At 35.9% G+C, this 14,778-nt stretch overlaps 1 protein-coding gene across 7 annotated transcripts in view; it reads right to left on the bottom strand.

Moving 5' to 3' along the window:
* Slit2 (slit guidance ligand 2) overlaps nucleotides 1-14,778 on the bottom strand; it is a 338,504-nt gene that overhangs the window by 24,715 nt on the left and 299,011 nt on the right. For 4 of the 7 annotated variants that reach the window (XM_010610428.3, XM_010610430.3, XM_010610429.3 and 1 more), the window contains one exon: nucleotides 4,114-4,207. In XM_010610428.3, coding sequence (XP_010608730.1) covers nucleotides 4,114-4,207 — 94 coding nt within the window. Of the gene's footprint in view, nucleotides 1-4,113; nucleotides 4,208-13,668; nucleotides 13,696-14,778 lie in introns of all 7 variants that reach the window. The other 3 variants (XM_033758794.1, XM_033758796.1, XM_033758795.1) reach the window with 1 other exon arrangement.

Here is a 14,778-nt window from a genome sequence, read left to right as displayed (position 1 = left end):
ATATATATATATATATAAACCAGAAAACTATGGTTTAACCCCACAGAATAAGGGCTCTGCAGTTATATAGAACTGTTTTTATATTATCCTGACTTTTTCAATAAGTGTTATTATTGTTGTTTTTTATTTCAACATATCAACGTTATTTTTTTCCAATTTTAACTACTTTACTGGTACATGTTTAAAGTACATAATGATTACATTCCTCCTGGGTATAAACCAGAAAACTATGGTTTAACCCCACAGAATAAGGGCTCTGCAGTTATATAGAACTGTTTTTATATTATCCTGACTTTTTCAATAAGTGTTATTATTGTTGTTTTTTATTTCAACATATCAACGTTATTTTTTTCCAATTTTAACTACTTTACTGGTACATGTTTAAAGTACATAATGATTACATTCCTCCTGGGGAGTTGGCACATGTACATGGAACATCTTAATTCTTTCTCCACTCCTTGCCCTTTCTTCCACACCTTCTGTCTCTTTGTTCCCTTCCTTTTTGCAAACTGAAGTATAATTAGCAAATAGAAATTGTATTTTCAAGATGTACAATCGGCGGTTTGATAAATATATAAATTGCAAAATGTTCCTACAGTAAAGTAACTAATATATGTTACCTCACATAGTTATCTTTTTTCCATTTGTGGTAAAATGGGTAATATGTACTCTGTTAGTAAATGTCAAGAATCTAATACTCTGTTACTATCTGGAGTCACCAGGGCATAGACATTAGGTCTTGTGGAACTCTTTATCTTATCTCTGACATTTCATACTGGGTAACCAACATCTCCCCATTTTCCTTACAACCAAATCTGGTAACCAATATTCTACTTTCTATTCTTATGAGCTCCAATCTTAAAAATTCCACAACATTAAGTAATATTTTCCTTCTATATATGGTTTATTTCAATTACTACAAAATGTATTCCTGACTACATTGCTTAATTTCTCAAGTGTTCCTGTAGTCATTTGTACCACGCACATAAAAATTCCATCTCAAAATATGATAAGTACTTAATGAAAACACTGGTATAAATGCATTGATATAATATTTAGATGTAATGCATGATCAATAAGTGGTTTGTGGTTTTTTTGTAATTCTATGTATGTCTTTACAACTCTTTGCAAGACTTTATGTTTTAATTGGTACTAATTATCCATTGTTCTATTTCAAAAATACTAGGATTTAAGTAAGGATATGTAAAAACACCCAAATGAATGTACTGCTGCTGAATGTCAAGATTTTGTTATAAAATTTAAAATCAGGAATCAGGAGTTAGTGGAGAGCCAATGAATTAAAACAAAAGGGAGTACATACCCTCTAATAGTAACAGATATTCAGCTTGCATATATGAATTAAGAAATAAAATGAGCTCACAGCATAAGTGTGCTTGCTGTGCAGCCAGTTTGTTTTAACACTAACTCATAATAAAGCAAAGTAAACAGCAAGTCTGGAGTTAAATGGACCCTAAGTGGCCATAAAGACTCTCGAAGAGATGGACAGGGCCATAGAAAAGAACTTTCCATTAATGTTAATGTGCACAGAGCTGCTGAAGGGCCAAACATTAAAAGAAAAAAAAATGCTTTGAAACACTCTGAATTATTTATCTGAGAAAAGAAATCAAAGTAAAAGATAATATAACCATGCCTTCACCATAGTGGCTATCTAAGAGGTATTTTATATTCTCTTCTTTCCAAATGCTGTTTTTCAAAGCCCATTAGAATTTGGAGTTATAGCATGACTAACATTTTTGTCTTTTCTTGGTCCTCACACCAAGCTTCAAAATGAAAAGAAAAATTGTAAGTAAAAAAATTCTTCAAAAATTGTATTATGAGCAAAATCTATCACATTCCCTCTACTCTTCATTCTGACAGAGGGAGGAAAAAGTAAAGAATATAAAATAAAACACCTAGAAGCCCAAAAGCTGACTAAGTAAGATGCATGCCTGAAAATACTGCCTATGGAGTATCTTTCCCTAAAAATATCTCCAAGTAATTTAGGAGATTTATGAGGTATATAATAAAACAAGAAAAGTAAAACTCACTCTGTTAGATTAGTAATAAAAAAATGAAGTTGAAGTAATAGTACAACTTGTCCAAATAACATTTATTAGTAGATGTATATATATATATTTAGTAGCTTCATCTTGTTTGGTTTTTAAGTCTATTTTCTTTCTGCATCCACCTTCCACACAATGTGCAATTATTTATAAGATTCACAGCACATGCTCTGAATTAACCTGCTTTCAGTTAAACTGCAGATAGCTAAACAATGAGCTCATGAATTACTGACTGTTGAAAACAGTGGATTTTCAGTCAGTTAATCCATAATTCTGCAAAATAAACTTTTAAGGGAGTATAATCTAATTGATAGCAATAGAATATTTTTAATTAAGAATTAGTTCTCTTTTTGAAAACAAAGTCTCTTATTTTTAATGGTTTCCATTAAGTCTTACTAATACTTTATCCTATAATTACAGTGCTGAAAGCCCTGTGAAATCTACTTAGCAGATAGACAGTTCTGGAAAATTTGCCTTCTAATTTCCCTGAGAAATGATGATATTTATCTAAAGTGATGCCCTTTCATTTCACTAAACTCAAAAGTGGGCATATCAAAGCCATCAGGCATTAAAATAATTAACCTATAGTGTTTGACTGAATAAAATGTGATGCATAAGTTTGTTGAAAGTAAAAACTATGGCAAGACTTTTGGTTTTAGTGGTGGGTATGAACTAAAGTACAGTGAGAGAATCAAGTCTATCCCTTTCTTTCTCTGCAAGACAAAATGGAATCAGTGCTACAATTATATCTGTATATTCTAAAAACTTAGATTTTTTTTAAGTCAAATGGAAACAAAAGAATATTGTTATAAGTTCACTTGAAAATAATTAATTCAGATTGATCTTTGAAAGAGAGTGGGGCTCTTTCCACACTGACCTCTGATTTAGAATGTCTGATGATTTATTTAATAAATATCAAAATCTTAGAAATATACCTCAAGTGCTATCTCTTATAAAATTGTTCCTGACCAGTAGTTCATGATTCTCTGATCCATATGACAATTAACCTTGGGTCATTTCACTGAGAAGTATGTGGAACTGAATACAAAAGTGCTACAAAACATGTACTGACTATAGCAGATATACAGTAAATATTAGGGGAAGGAACAAATAATTCTGTTTCCTAATTGTTTGATGTAACTTCAGGTCAATTTCTGAATCCATCTGTGTCATGTCTGTGAAACCCAACTATCGTATACAAACCAAATGTAGTGTTCATATACTATAAAATATCGCAGCGATAACAAGTATTAGAAAAACCACCCAACTGGAAAGTGTGAAACCTTGATAACCTAGAGATCTTTGGACAGCCACTTAAACTCGCTTGTCCCAGACTTCCTTGTATTGAGATGATCTCTGACTACTGCCAGCTCTGTAAAGAGATGTTGCTATTGATAGACCCTTACAATATTTCAGGATTGCAACAGGGCAATCATGGAATTTGGGATAAAACATACTTCAGAAATGTTCCTTTTCCTGGGGAGGAAAAAGAAATGATTTTGACATTGAATCCACTTGAGGGAACCATCTAGCAAGCAAGATGGTAATGGTTTATCTTCCCACAGGTCGTATCTAAGATGAAAGGAATGATATCAATAATTACAGTAAGAAGAGGCATAAACTGGGATGGACCAGAGCAACCGGAGATGTGCGGTCCCTCTATCTTTCCCACCTAGAGTAGCTGAAGTACTGTTTTCTATCACAGAATTTTCATTTACAGTAAAATGAAATTCTCTGTTTTACCATCAAATTATTTTCAGGTAAGATATCTACTGGATATTCGAAATTTAGTTGAATTAGCCTTTAAATAAATTTTAGAAACTGATTCAAAGGCTGTCTTATTCCATAAATCACTTCTCCGAGTGAGGCATGGAACAAAAGGAAAACACGAACTTGCTGCATAGGAGCATCTGACAAACTGTCCATGGCACTAGTGTGTGCTCTGAGTCATAAAAAACGGTTAGCAAACCAGTATGGTGGAGAAGAGGGAGTCCAAAGCAGAAGGTGTTGTTGTTCACCCACCGTGAGCCCCAGGCAGCCACCGACTTACTTGAATCCCTTTGGTGTCAGGATGCACTTGGAGTCGTGCTGGCAGGGGTTCAGGTCCTGGGCACAGAAGTCCAGTTTCTCCTCACACAACTCGCCTGCAACATGGCAAACAGTGTCAGTTTACAAAGAAAGGCCAGTAAGCCTTCTGTCAGTATTCTGTCATGGGTCTCTGAGGTTAGTGCCATTCACAATGGAAAACAAAACGGGGAAAAAAATGAAATAAAGCTCCTCAACAGACAAAACAAAAAGAAAACCTACAAGATGTGAGGCCAGAAGATCCCATAACCAGTCTGGGTCCTGCTGCTAAGCAGTTGAACCGTACAACTCCAGTGATGTGTGCGCCCCTTTCGAATATGCTAGGGGAATTAGGTAAAGGAAATTCAGGTGCTTTCCCTTCTTGGTTTATTTCTTTCTTTCTTTATGTATGGAACTTTTACTGAGCAAGGCACACCAAAGAACATATGAACTGTTAATGAAGAGTTAGAAATTTAACCCACTCAGTTGGCCAATATCCACATCTAGAAGCACTTCATTTATCAGTGTCCTGAAGCCTCATGCCCTACTCAGATAGTCAGTTCTCCGACTACAAACGCAAGGTGACCACTATCTTGACAAGGTCATTGACTAGGGGTGCCTGCTTCTGCGTTTGGCATAAATTTAAGTCATCTGGTAGGTGTTCTTTTATGTTTATCTTATGCTGTGGTTATATTTGCAAATCATCGTCTAATCTTCATAATGTCCAAGATCTTACAAATCTAGAAAAATACTTGGTTTCCTTTTTAGGAACCACTGCAAAAGCTCCACAGCATATTTCTTAGGCACATCCACTGTGACACAATAAAAAAGTAAAAGAAGAAACAGAGAGGACGCAGTTTCCATGAGTGTAGGCGAAGTCAAGAAGAATTTGATCAACAAATGAAACCTAAAAACACAGCCATGTAGATCCCTCGGCGTTCTATGCCAAATCATGCTTGAAATTCTCTTAGGAAATTTCTTCCGATATGAATAACACAGTCACTATTTCAGATATATTTGACCAAGTAGAATTTCCATAGAGAAGACATTTCCAATCATTTTGTAAGATATTAAAGTGACTGGACAGGTATATTTTACAAAGTTTTTTCTCCTTTTCTACCTTCTAAGCTACTTCTAAGTTGTTTTATATGCAGTAGATGAATAAAGTCACACATCTACAGGCAGCTGCTTATTTCCAAGAGACTAACAGAACTTTCACTTGTTCAGTCTGAATTCCAATAGTACTGGTTTAAGAATGGGGGGTTTGCAGCACATGCTTTTGATGTGAGACTGTCTTGTTAAGGTAAGGTACTACCAATTGGTAGAAAGATTGTCAGCTGAATGAGACATACTATTTAGATTTCCAGGATCTTTCCTCAGGATCTAAGTATATAAATGTATTCATTAGTTATTATAAAATCTGTTTTCTATTTCTTAAATGAACTAATGCACTCAAAGTCTCATCAATTGCCTTCATAAGATTTCTATGTCTCTACAGCTACAAAAGTTTTTTTAGTAATATGTACATGGTAAACTATGGATAAACACTTTTTTTTTTAAAGATTTGCAATTTCAATGAGTATGACTTTATATAGAAACCTAGATGAGAATTATTCATTATAGGTTACCGTGATGGAATCACTTTTGATTTCCTAATTAAATCTATCTAGTGGGGCTACAGACCTTTTGCAGTAGGCTCTATCTGAGGTACTTCATAAAATTTGCTAGTGGAAAGAGACCATTTTAGATACATAATTAATGTTATGCTATGTAATTTTTACTTAGTTTGAAAATAAAATAATTTAAAGGTGTTAAAAAAGAGGGTATGTTTTATTTATTCATTTATTTGGTCGAATCCAATCCAATCCCATTATTACCAAACTATGGTTTACACATAGTTCTCAATATTTACTACACGGTGTGGTGCTAGATGCTGAGGCCACAGGCTAGACTAACCGATCCGTCTCCAGTCAACTCTGAGTCTACCAGTATAAAAAGTCTGAGCAGGAGGCAGAATGCAGAGAATGAATTTTATCTCCAAGGAAATAAAACAAAGTTGACCTTTTCTGCTTTATGATAGAAGAAAGATATATAGACTTATGATAGATTCAACAGTGAAAAGATAAGGAAGATAATTCTAAGAATCTGCTGGCTAAACAAACAACCAAATCAGGGCTTTTGAGTGGCACACCAACTGGAATGTGAAATGTTCCGTCGATGTAAACTCTTCCTTTTATTCCTTTTCTCTGAAGAATAGCACAAATGCACTATTAATAATTACTGAAGTCATATGTGATAGTTTTCCATGGTCAGTAAATAACTATATACTTGACTATGAGACTGTCTATTAAGAAATTATCTATTTTACTAACACCAAACATTATAATACTAACAAATATTACATCTTCTTCATTCTATTACTGCCTAATCCACTTCTAAACTTAATCTCCACCTTGTACTGTGTTATCTGGGTCTATTCATTATTTTATTAATTTATCTTAACTCCATGCCTGGGATAATGGCTTTTATTTTGACTTTAGTAACTTTCTTTGACATTGCTGTTCTCAATTTCCTCATCCAGCCTTGCCTTTTTTTAACTCATTAAGTTTGTTGGTACATTTTAGGTGTACAATATGATAACATTCATCACTGGGAATTTGTACCTTTACCTGATATATCCTGGTGCTTTTTTTCCCCCATTCTCCTGCCCTCCCGTCACCCCCCCCCAATTATAAAGACTTTATATTATTTCCTTTTCTATTTTTTCCTTCCCCTTCTTTCTTTTCCCCTCTCAATTTCCTTTCCTCTTCACCTTTGGGCCCTTTCTTCCTGTTTTACATTATCTGTTATACATTTTAATCCTCATTTCTACTTTCAGTTTCTCACTAGAGAAAGTATTCAGTATTTACACGAGTCCTATTTATTTCACTTGAGTATTGCCTCAATGTGCATCCATTTAGCTACAAATAGCTCTAATTTTTCATTCTTTATGCCTGAGTAGTACTTCATTTTATAAAAATAAAACATCTTTTTTATCCAGTCCCCAGTTGATGGACAATTGGTCTGCTTCCAAGATTTAGCTATGACAAACTGCCACTATAAACATGGGTGTGCATGTATCACTGTGGTATGATGCTTTTAATTCTTTTGGGAAGATACCCAGCAGAGAAATAACTGGGTCAAATGGGACCTCTAATCCTAGTTTTTTGAGATATCTCCATGCAGATTTCCACAGTGATAGCACCAGTCTGCACTCCCACCAACAGTAGAAGGGTTCCTTTTTGCCCACAACCCTACCAGCATTTGTTATTGTTTGATTTCTTGATAGCAGCCATTCTTTCTGGGGTGAGGTGGAATCTCAGTGTTGTTACCTGCATCTCTTGGATGACCAGTGATGTTGAACATTTTTAAAAATATTTTTATTTGCTCTTTCTACTTCTTTGAGAAATGTCTGTTCATTTCACTTGCCCATTTTTGGACTGGGTCTTTAAATTTGGTAAGTCTGATTTTTAAAGTTCTTTATATATTCTAGATAGTAGACCTTTGCCTGAGGAACAGCTGGTAAAAATTTTTCCCAAGATTGTGGGTTGTATCTTCATTCTGTTAGTGGTTTCTCTTACTGTGCAGAAGCTTTTTAATAAGATCCCAGTTGTTGATTCTTTGGGCTATTTCCTGTGCTACTGAGGTTTTGTTCATGAAGTCTTTTCCTACGCCAGTGTCTTCAAGAATTCTGCCTAAGGTCTCTTCTAGGCTTGTGCCTATTTTGTGATATCATATAAATGTATCTTTACTTAAGAAGTATTTATATAGTGTTTCCTACTATGTATCAGTTTTAAACCTTGTATAAATAGGCAGTCACTTAATAGTCTTGTCAACCCCTTAAATTAAGGTGGTTGTAGGGTGGCACCTTGTATTATTGACTTTGAAGTTGTTCTCTGTGACTGTTGACAGAAGCTTTGTTAAATTTGCTTTGCACCTTAGCAGAGTGTGAGATGACACTGTCTTCAAAAAATATTTCCTGAAAAACTATTCGAATAAATAGTTGAAAACTCCCACTGCATTCCACTTGGAGTCCTCAAGAAACAGAGGGTACATTGTCATTCTTGGAATATTTGATTTTGAATCTAGGTTTGGCTCAAGAAAAGCTGGAATACATGGTACTGATATTACTCTACTTGAATTAGTGCAGCTAGGGAAGGTATTAAAAGAAGCAACCTGGGGCTTAAACGTGCACCTCTTGTGGGCAAAGGATACCTGTATTTACATTTTTAAAAAAATTTCTCCATTCTCATTGTCTCCATTCATAAATTGTCTGGCTTAAACTAGGTACTGTGAAGAAAAGTGACAGCTAACAGTCCTTTGCTTGCTTCTGGTAAGTAAAGGCTTTTGATATGCTAATGAAGAAGATCCAGATGGTACAAAGTGCCATATAAAGAAGAAGAGAAAGAACAAACTCTGGTGGCAGATTTGTTTTCTGAGACTTTAGCCTGTGCACATCCTGCAGGCTGGACTCCCTGGGTCAGCCACGGAGTCCCGGACATCCTGCTATTTCCTCTACCAAACAAGGATCACAGCAACAGGAAATGGAAGGGACCAGCTGAGGAATGGAAGGATTGTGCATGTTTAAGGAAAGGTAAGATGAAAAGCCCTGAATAATTCTCCTTATTAAATTAAAACAATTCTATTTGATTCCTACAAAAATTGTAATTTCTCATTTGCACATTTTACATTATTTATGTATATAAATGGAGACATTCTCCTCCTGAAACCCATGTATATGGCAAGAAGAATGAACTACAGGCAGGTATGGACATAGCTTGTGGAACTATGGAAGTCATGCCAGGGCAGTTTAAACGAATTGGACCTGACAGGAAGTACAGTCATCTCATCCTCAGATTTCCTGGGTGATTTGTTGTGGGACCCCTGTAAGGACATTCAAGTCCCTTGTTTAAAAAGACAGTATTTGCTTGAAGCAATGTTCATCTTTTCATACACTTTAAATCATTTCTAGATTACTCAATTCCTAACACAACATAAAACATAAAGGCTATATAAGTAGATGTTTCGTTGTTTTTTTTTTCTTTTTGAGACAGGGTCTCGCTATGTAGTTCAGGCTGGCCTTGAACTCACTATGTAGCCCAGGCTGGCCTCAAACTCATGGTGATCCTCCGGCCTCAGCCTCCAGAGTGCTGAGATTATAGGCGTGCACCACCACACCGGCATGTTTCACTGTATTTTACAGGGAAGGATGACAAGAAAATCTGTTTCATACAGATATATTTTTCCCATTACTTTCAATTTGCAGTTTGTTGAATCCATAAATGATGCAGTGACAGATATGATAGGCTGACCATATTTATACTTTCTTGTCTTTTGTTGTATACTAAACTCAAGGCAATAATCTCATGCACTAGAGAGAAAGAAGAAAGGAAACTGTCCAGCCTGCAGTGTCAATATTTAGTACTTTTATCCGTTGTGGTGACAACAAATGACTTTATCAAGAAGGAAAGGATTATTTACGAACATTGTTTCTATTATTTATTTCTTGAGAATGAACTTATCCTGAGGTTTTCTTTTAATAATCTCTGGCTGTTTTGTGTTTACTGTGCTGAAACTTATCTTCTCTATGAGAAACACGTAACTGAATTTCAAAATATAATCTATAAATCACACGGACTACTCCCACTTTTCTAAGATTAATTGGATCCAGTTGTTAGTGAAGAAATACAAGGAAGTGATGTGCAGGGACTATGAATTTGTGAAGATACACGAGCCACTGATAGATGTGTTTTCTCTGAAATGTGTGCGCATGATTGGGACAGGGCCATAGATAAAGCCTGGGAGATAGAGCTAATCTTAATTCAATACAAGAAGGCTCCAGAGAACGTGCTGTAAATGTAGGTAATAAGACATCGCACAAGAAGGAAAATCAGTTTTTGGTACTCATTTGGTTTTTCAAATGATATGAAATTAGTTGCTTAATAATGCTCAGCTACCTAGGACTGACACACTTTAGAAAGTGTTTCTCTTTCCTTGCAAACAATGTAGTTGCTATGTTTTGCTGTTGCTGTACTCAGGATCTGAGAAGTGATGGCCTTGCACTGGTGAAATATCTGACCCAATCTTAACTTACAGTCAAGAATCAAAGCCAAAGGGTTTGCCCAGTGGCCAGGACTATGGTTTCCCCTATCAGTTTCGATACTTAACATGGTGTCCTGCCTAAGATGTTTTCCCAATAAACATCTTATGCATTTTTAAATGGAAAAACTTACCTTACAAACAAAGAAAGCAATAAAGGAGGTGGTTCAGTACTCCCTCCTGTGAACTCTCAGGCTAAATAAGGTAGCCAATCCCAATAGCTACTGAATATCCAGAAAATGTTTGACTCAATTTTTAAAATAAATAAACCCAAATTAGACTGAATAAGACTGGGTAAGGTAGATCACTGTTCTGAGCTCTCCAGGTGGTATCTTCCAACTAAGAAGAGCAAAGTGTTCTTTAAAATGTTTCCTGAGATTCAGATACTAAGAAAACCTTGAATAGGCGGCAGATGAATGCAAATCACATATTATTATTAGGTTGAGAAGGTATTTTTTTCTAGCTAAAAAACAGTGCAACTTCAGTTTTCCTTATTTGAGAATCTCAAGTACTTTTGCCACTCTACTGACTTTGATATTCAGCTCTTACACATCTCAGTGCAGAACTGGTAGGAAGAGTCACTGTTACTAAATCGTGAAAGACTAAGAATATACATAAAACTGAAAAATATAGCCAATCCAGTTCTTTAGCAATTGATATGCTTAAATTCAAAGTAAAAGGTAAAGGTAAATAAGTAGTCTATTTGAAGTATGCACAGAAAATAAAACTTTAAAAAGCAATGCTAGAAAAGAATATCTCAGTGAAAACTCTGGTAGGAGAAATTTCTTTCATGTACATCATTTAGGTATAATTTTAATCCATTAAATTCTTGTAAGAATTCTTCTGTTGTGGGAATGACATTTGATAATACAAATCCTGCTTCACTGAAATGATACAAAACTCAAACCTGCCATACAGGGCCACTTCTGATATTCCTGAAGGACAGACATTTCCCATTTTACTCTTGTCCTGTATATACTTTTTCCCGTTAAGTTTATTGGTTCATTTAAAGCACACTACACAGTTTCATTCATCATTGGGATCTTGTACCTTTACATGATGTGTCTTGGTTCTTGTTTCTTCCCTATACCCCTGCCCTCCCTTCACCCCCTTCATCTTTCCCTATTCTCCTGTGTGTTGTTGCATATAATTCTCAAACACCTACGTGAAGGACAGATGCCATTTTCCTTGTTTCACAGATTAAAGGAACTAGAACTGAGAGAGAGGCCCTAGTATTTATAAACATCACTGCCAAAATCTGAGCTTTTTGTATCACTTACATAAACTGTCACTTGCTCTATGTGAGAGAACGCAAGCTCCTTGTTCCCCTGGGGAGTTAATTACACAGGCTTTGGCTGGGTGCTTTCTGTCTTTAATGCCTACATAAAATAGATGGTGTTTGTGCACCTGGCTTTTGTGGCTACAGACTTAGTCTTTTCAAACGTATGTAAAAACAATTGTGTAGAGCTAACAGAGGAGATGGCAGGGAAAGCAGAGGAAAAGCTCGTTTGGCATCAACAATTAGTGAGAGCCCCCATGAGATGTGAAAGGTGGCCAGGTAGGCCTGGAGCTGAGCAGCAAGAAGGGGCTGGTTTGGGGGCAGGGAACCTATGCTCCTGCAGGTACAGGGTCAGCTGGACACTGGTTTCCCATGGGCCCCTGCTTACAAGGTGCACACCCTGTAGCAGGAGGCTTCTTATTAGTTTTCAAATGTGATTGCCTAACTTTTTATTGTTCATATCTGTAGAGCTTTTATATTAACAATGTCAACTAAATAAAAAGGATCTATGGATTTTAAGAAAAGTACCTTGTGCTACTAAGAAATCCAAATTCTACCTCGAATTAACTTTTTGTTGGAAAATGCACAGAAATGGCTTGACCACTTTTAGAAGCAAAATCAGTCAGCAGATGCTTCTTGGGAATAAGAGAGATCTTTTATAAACATACACGTGAAATGTAGTCAACACATGAATCCACGTGGTGATTTGAAACACTGCCACACTGCCGAGCTTATTCCTAAGAGTATATATATTTACTATTTAAGATCATACTTCTGTGACAGAATAATTGCTATTATGTTTCTGTGTAGACTCAAGCTTTAGACATCCCTGCCCCAGATCATCATTTGTTTGAAAAAAGAAAAGATGATTGGTGGCCGAGGAAAGTCTTGGCTATGTTAATCGACAGAGAACAGTGCATGTTATGTTTTTACACTCTGAAATGTGAATCCACTCTTCCATGTTTGTCAATTTTACAGTGCACATAGTAAGACTAAATGATAAAGCACAGTAGACCACCTAAACAAGGCAAGGGAAGAAAATTAAATCCTTAGCAAGAGAAGACAGAGAGAACCATTGTGTTTCTATGCTAGTCTTCGAATTCTGTTCATACTTTGTATACAACTGAAACTAGAAAAACAACACTTTTTTTTTTTCTCTCAAGACATTCTTCTGGACTTGGTACTTGCGGACTTTTAGTAAGCTGAGTGAGTAAAATTCTCATGCTGCCGAGTTTGGTGGTGCACGCCTGGAATCCCAGCACTCTGGATGCTGAGGCAGAAGAATCATGATGAGTTTGAGATCAATGTGGGCTACCTAGTGAGTGCAAGTTGGGCTTGAACTACACGGTGAGACCCTGTCTGAAAACGACAACAAAAGTGTCCAATGCCGTTAGTTACAATTCTGAACCTCTAAGATAAAAGTTCATGAAAATACCATGATGATTCCCCAGATGTGGCCGTCACTCTAATAACTGCATGACTCCTTCATCTGGGCATTGGTGTAAATGTACAAGGGGAGCCACATGGACCATAGCCATGTCAAAGACATGTCTCTCTGTATGCTTCCAGAAGACTAATATCCATGCAACTCTGTAAGAATTAGCCAAGTTCACTTGTTTTGAACTTTTGGGATTTTATATTTGTTTTGTAAAATGTTTTAATAAATGTACCCAGCTTAACATATTTTATTTTGTTTTGTTTTATTAAAGAAGGAGAGCGATGGGAGACTCTCTACTTCTTTAAAGCTTTTCTCTTTACACTTTACTAAATGACCTATGTTTTTCATTATAAAAACAATGTATGTTCATATTTTTTAAAAAATAAAATCATCCAGATAAGTATGAAATAGACAATATTAGTTTCTTTTCCTAGCTACCTTGCCTTTGCACTCAGAGTTTCTACTGTAGCCTTCTAGAAGTTGATAGAGTGCACTTCAGAGAACCATTATGTAGTGTTTGACTTACTGTCACATACACCAAGGATTTAATTACTGATTTGACATATTGCTTCCCAGCTTCATATTTTATCACTATTCCTTATCATGCACACACAGTACAACCTGAGTATCTTTAAAAGAGAGGAAAACTGAAAGGAAAATCATAATAGACTTAAAAGGCAACTAACCTTTTTCCACCTCATTCAGATTAGCAGCTGGCAGCGACAAAGACAGAAGAGACAAAAGACTTTTTACATTGCAATACAACAGTGGAGCACATGAAGCCAACGCGCAGCATTAACAGAGAAGCCAGGGTGAGAGAGCAAAGTGCAGTAAGGCTGAGACTTCTTACCTACCGCTGAGCCAAGGCACAAACATAGAAAAAGATTAGGCCAAAGCTAAATGCCATTGCAGGGAGCTAGAGCTCTACATCTGAACCCGGTGAGGTGACAACCAGTCTTACTGTTTGAGGTGTACAAGGAATGGTTTGTGTGTGGGAGTCAGATTTGTAAAATAAAAATATAAGGGTATAAAATGGAAAGAGTAAAGCGTTCTGACTATTTTCCACAGAATAGATTCTAAGACTATCCAGGCGAAACTCGTATCTAAACCTCCACTTTCCTGACTTTGTATAATCTCCTTAGGCAAAAGGAAGGCTGAAATGTGGTCAGTGCTGTACCATATTTGTATGGGTCCCATGAGGATCGGGTTACCGAAGATGCACAGTCTTGAAATAGCAGATGTGGGGTTTTGACTGTTGGGAAAGCAAAGCACACTTTTCAATTCAACACCTAATCTGATACCATAGCCTAAGCGAAGGTGTCCATATCTCCAATGTTGCAGAGGTGTCAAATTTCCAATTTTCATTTTGAGCTTGTCTAAATAAAGAAATTCCTGGAAATTTTACCCACAAGAAGTATTTTGTTCTTAAAAACAATATATTAATGATTTAAATAAAAAACTCTAGCCCCAGAACCTCTCAAACTACTGCTGACTTTAGAATTAATTTTTAAATTATTTAGATTCCAAGGTCCCACTTTTATAATACTCAGCATAGTGATTTAAATTTCAAATCATAGAGAATTCTACATTTCAAAAATTAATCCTGGTTGAAGAATACTAGCAATCAAGAATTGTGCATTATACAATTGGAAAGGAAAATTGATGGGTTGCAGCAGATAGAATAGTTTTAATGATTTGAGTGGGAATAATACGGTGAAATTTTGAAAACAGAGGAACAGTATTGGTCCCTACAATTCATGTTGTCAATCTTGAGCAAAAATGAGTTCTAATGAGCC

Source organism: Fukomys damarensis, unplaced genomic scaffold (assembly GCF_012274545.1).
Source record: "Fukomys damarensis isolate Sample0158 unplaced genomic scaffold, DMR_v1.0_HiC HiC_scaffold_35, whole genome shotgun sequence".
Lineage (NCBI taxonomy): Eukaryota > Metazoa > Chordata > Mammalia > Rodentia > Bathyergidae > Fukomys > Fukomys damarensis.
Note: the sequence above shows the minus strand (reverse complement) of the source record. Positions and strands in the feature narration are given on the sequence as shown.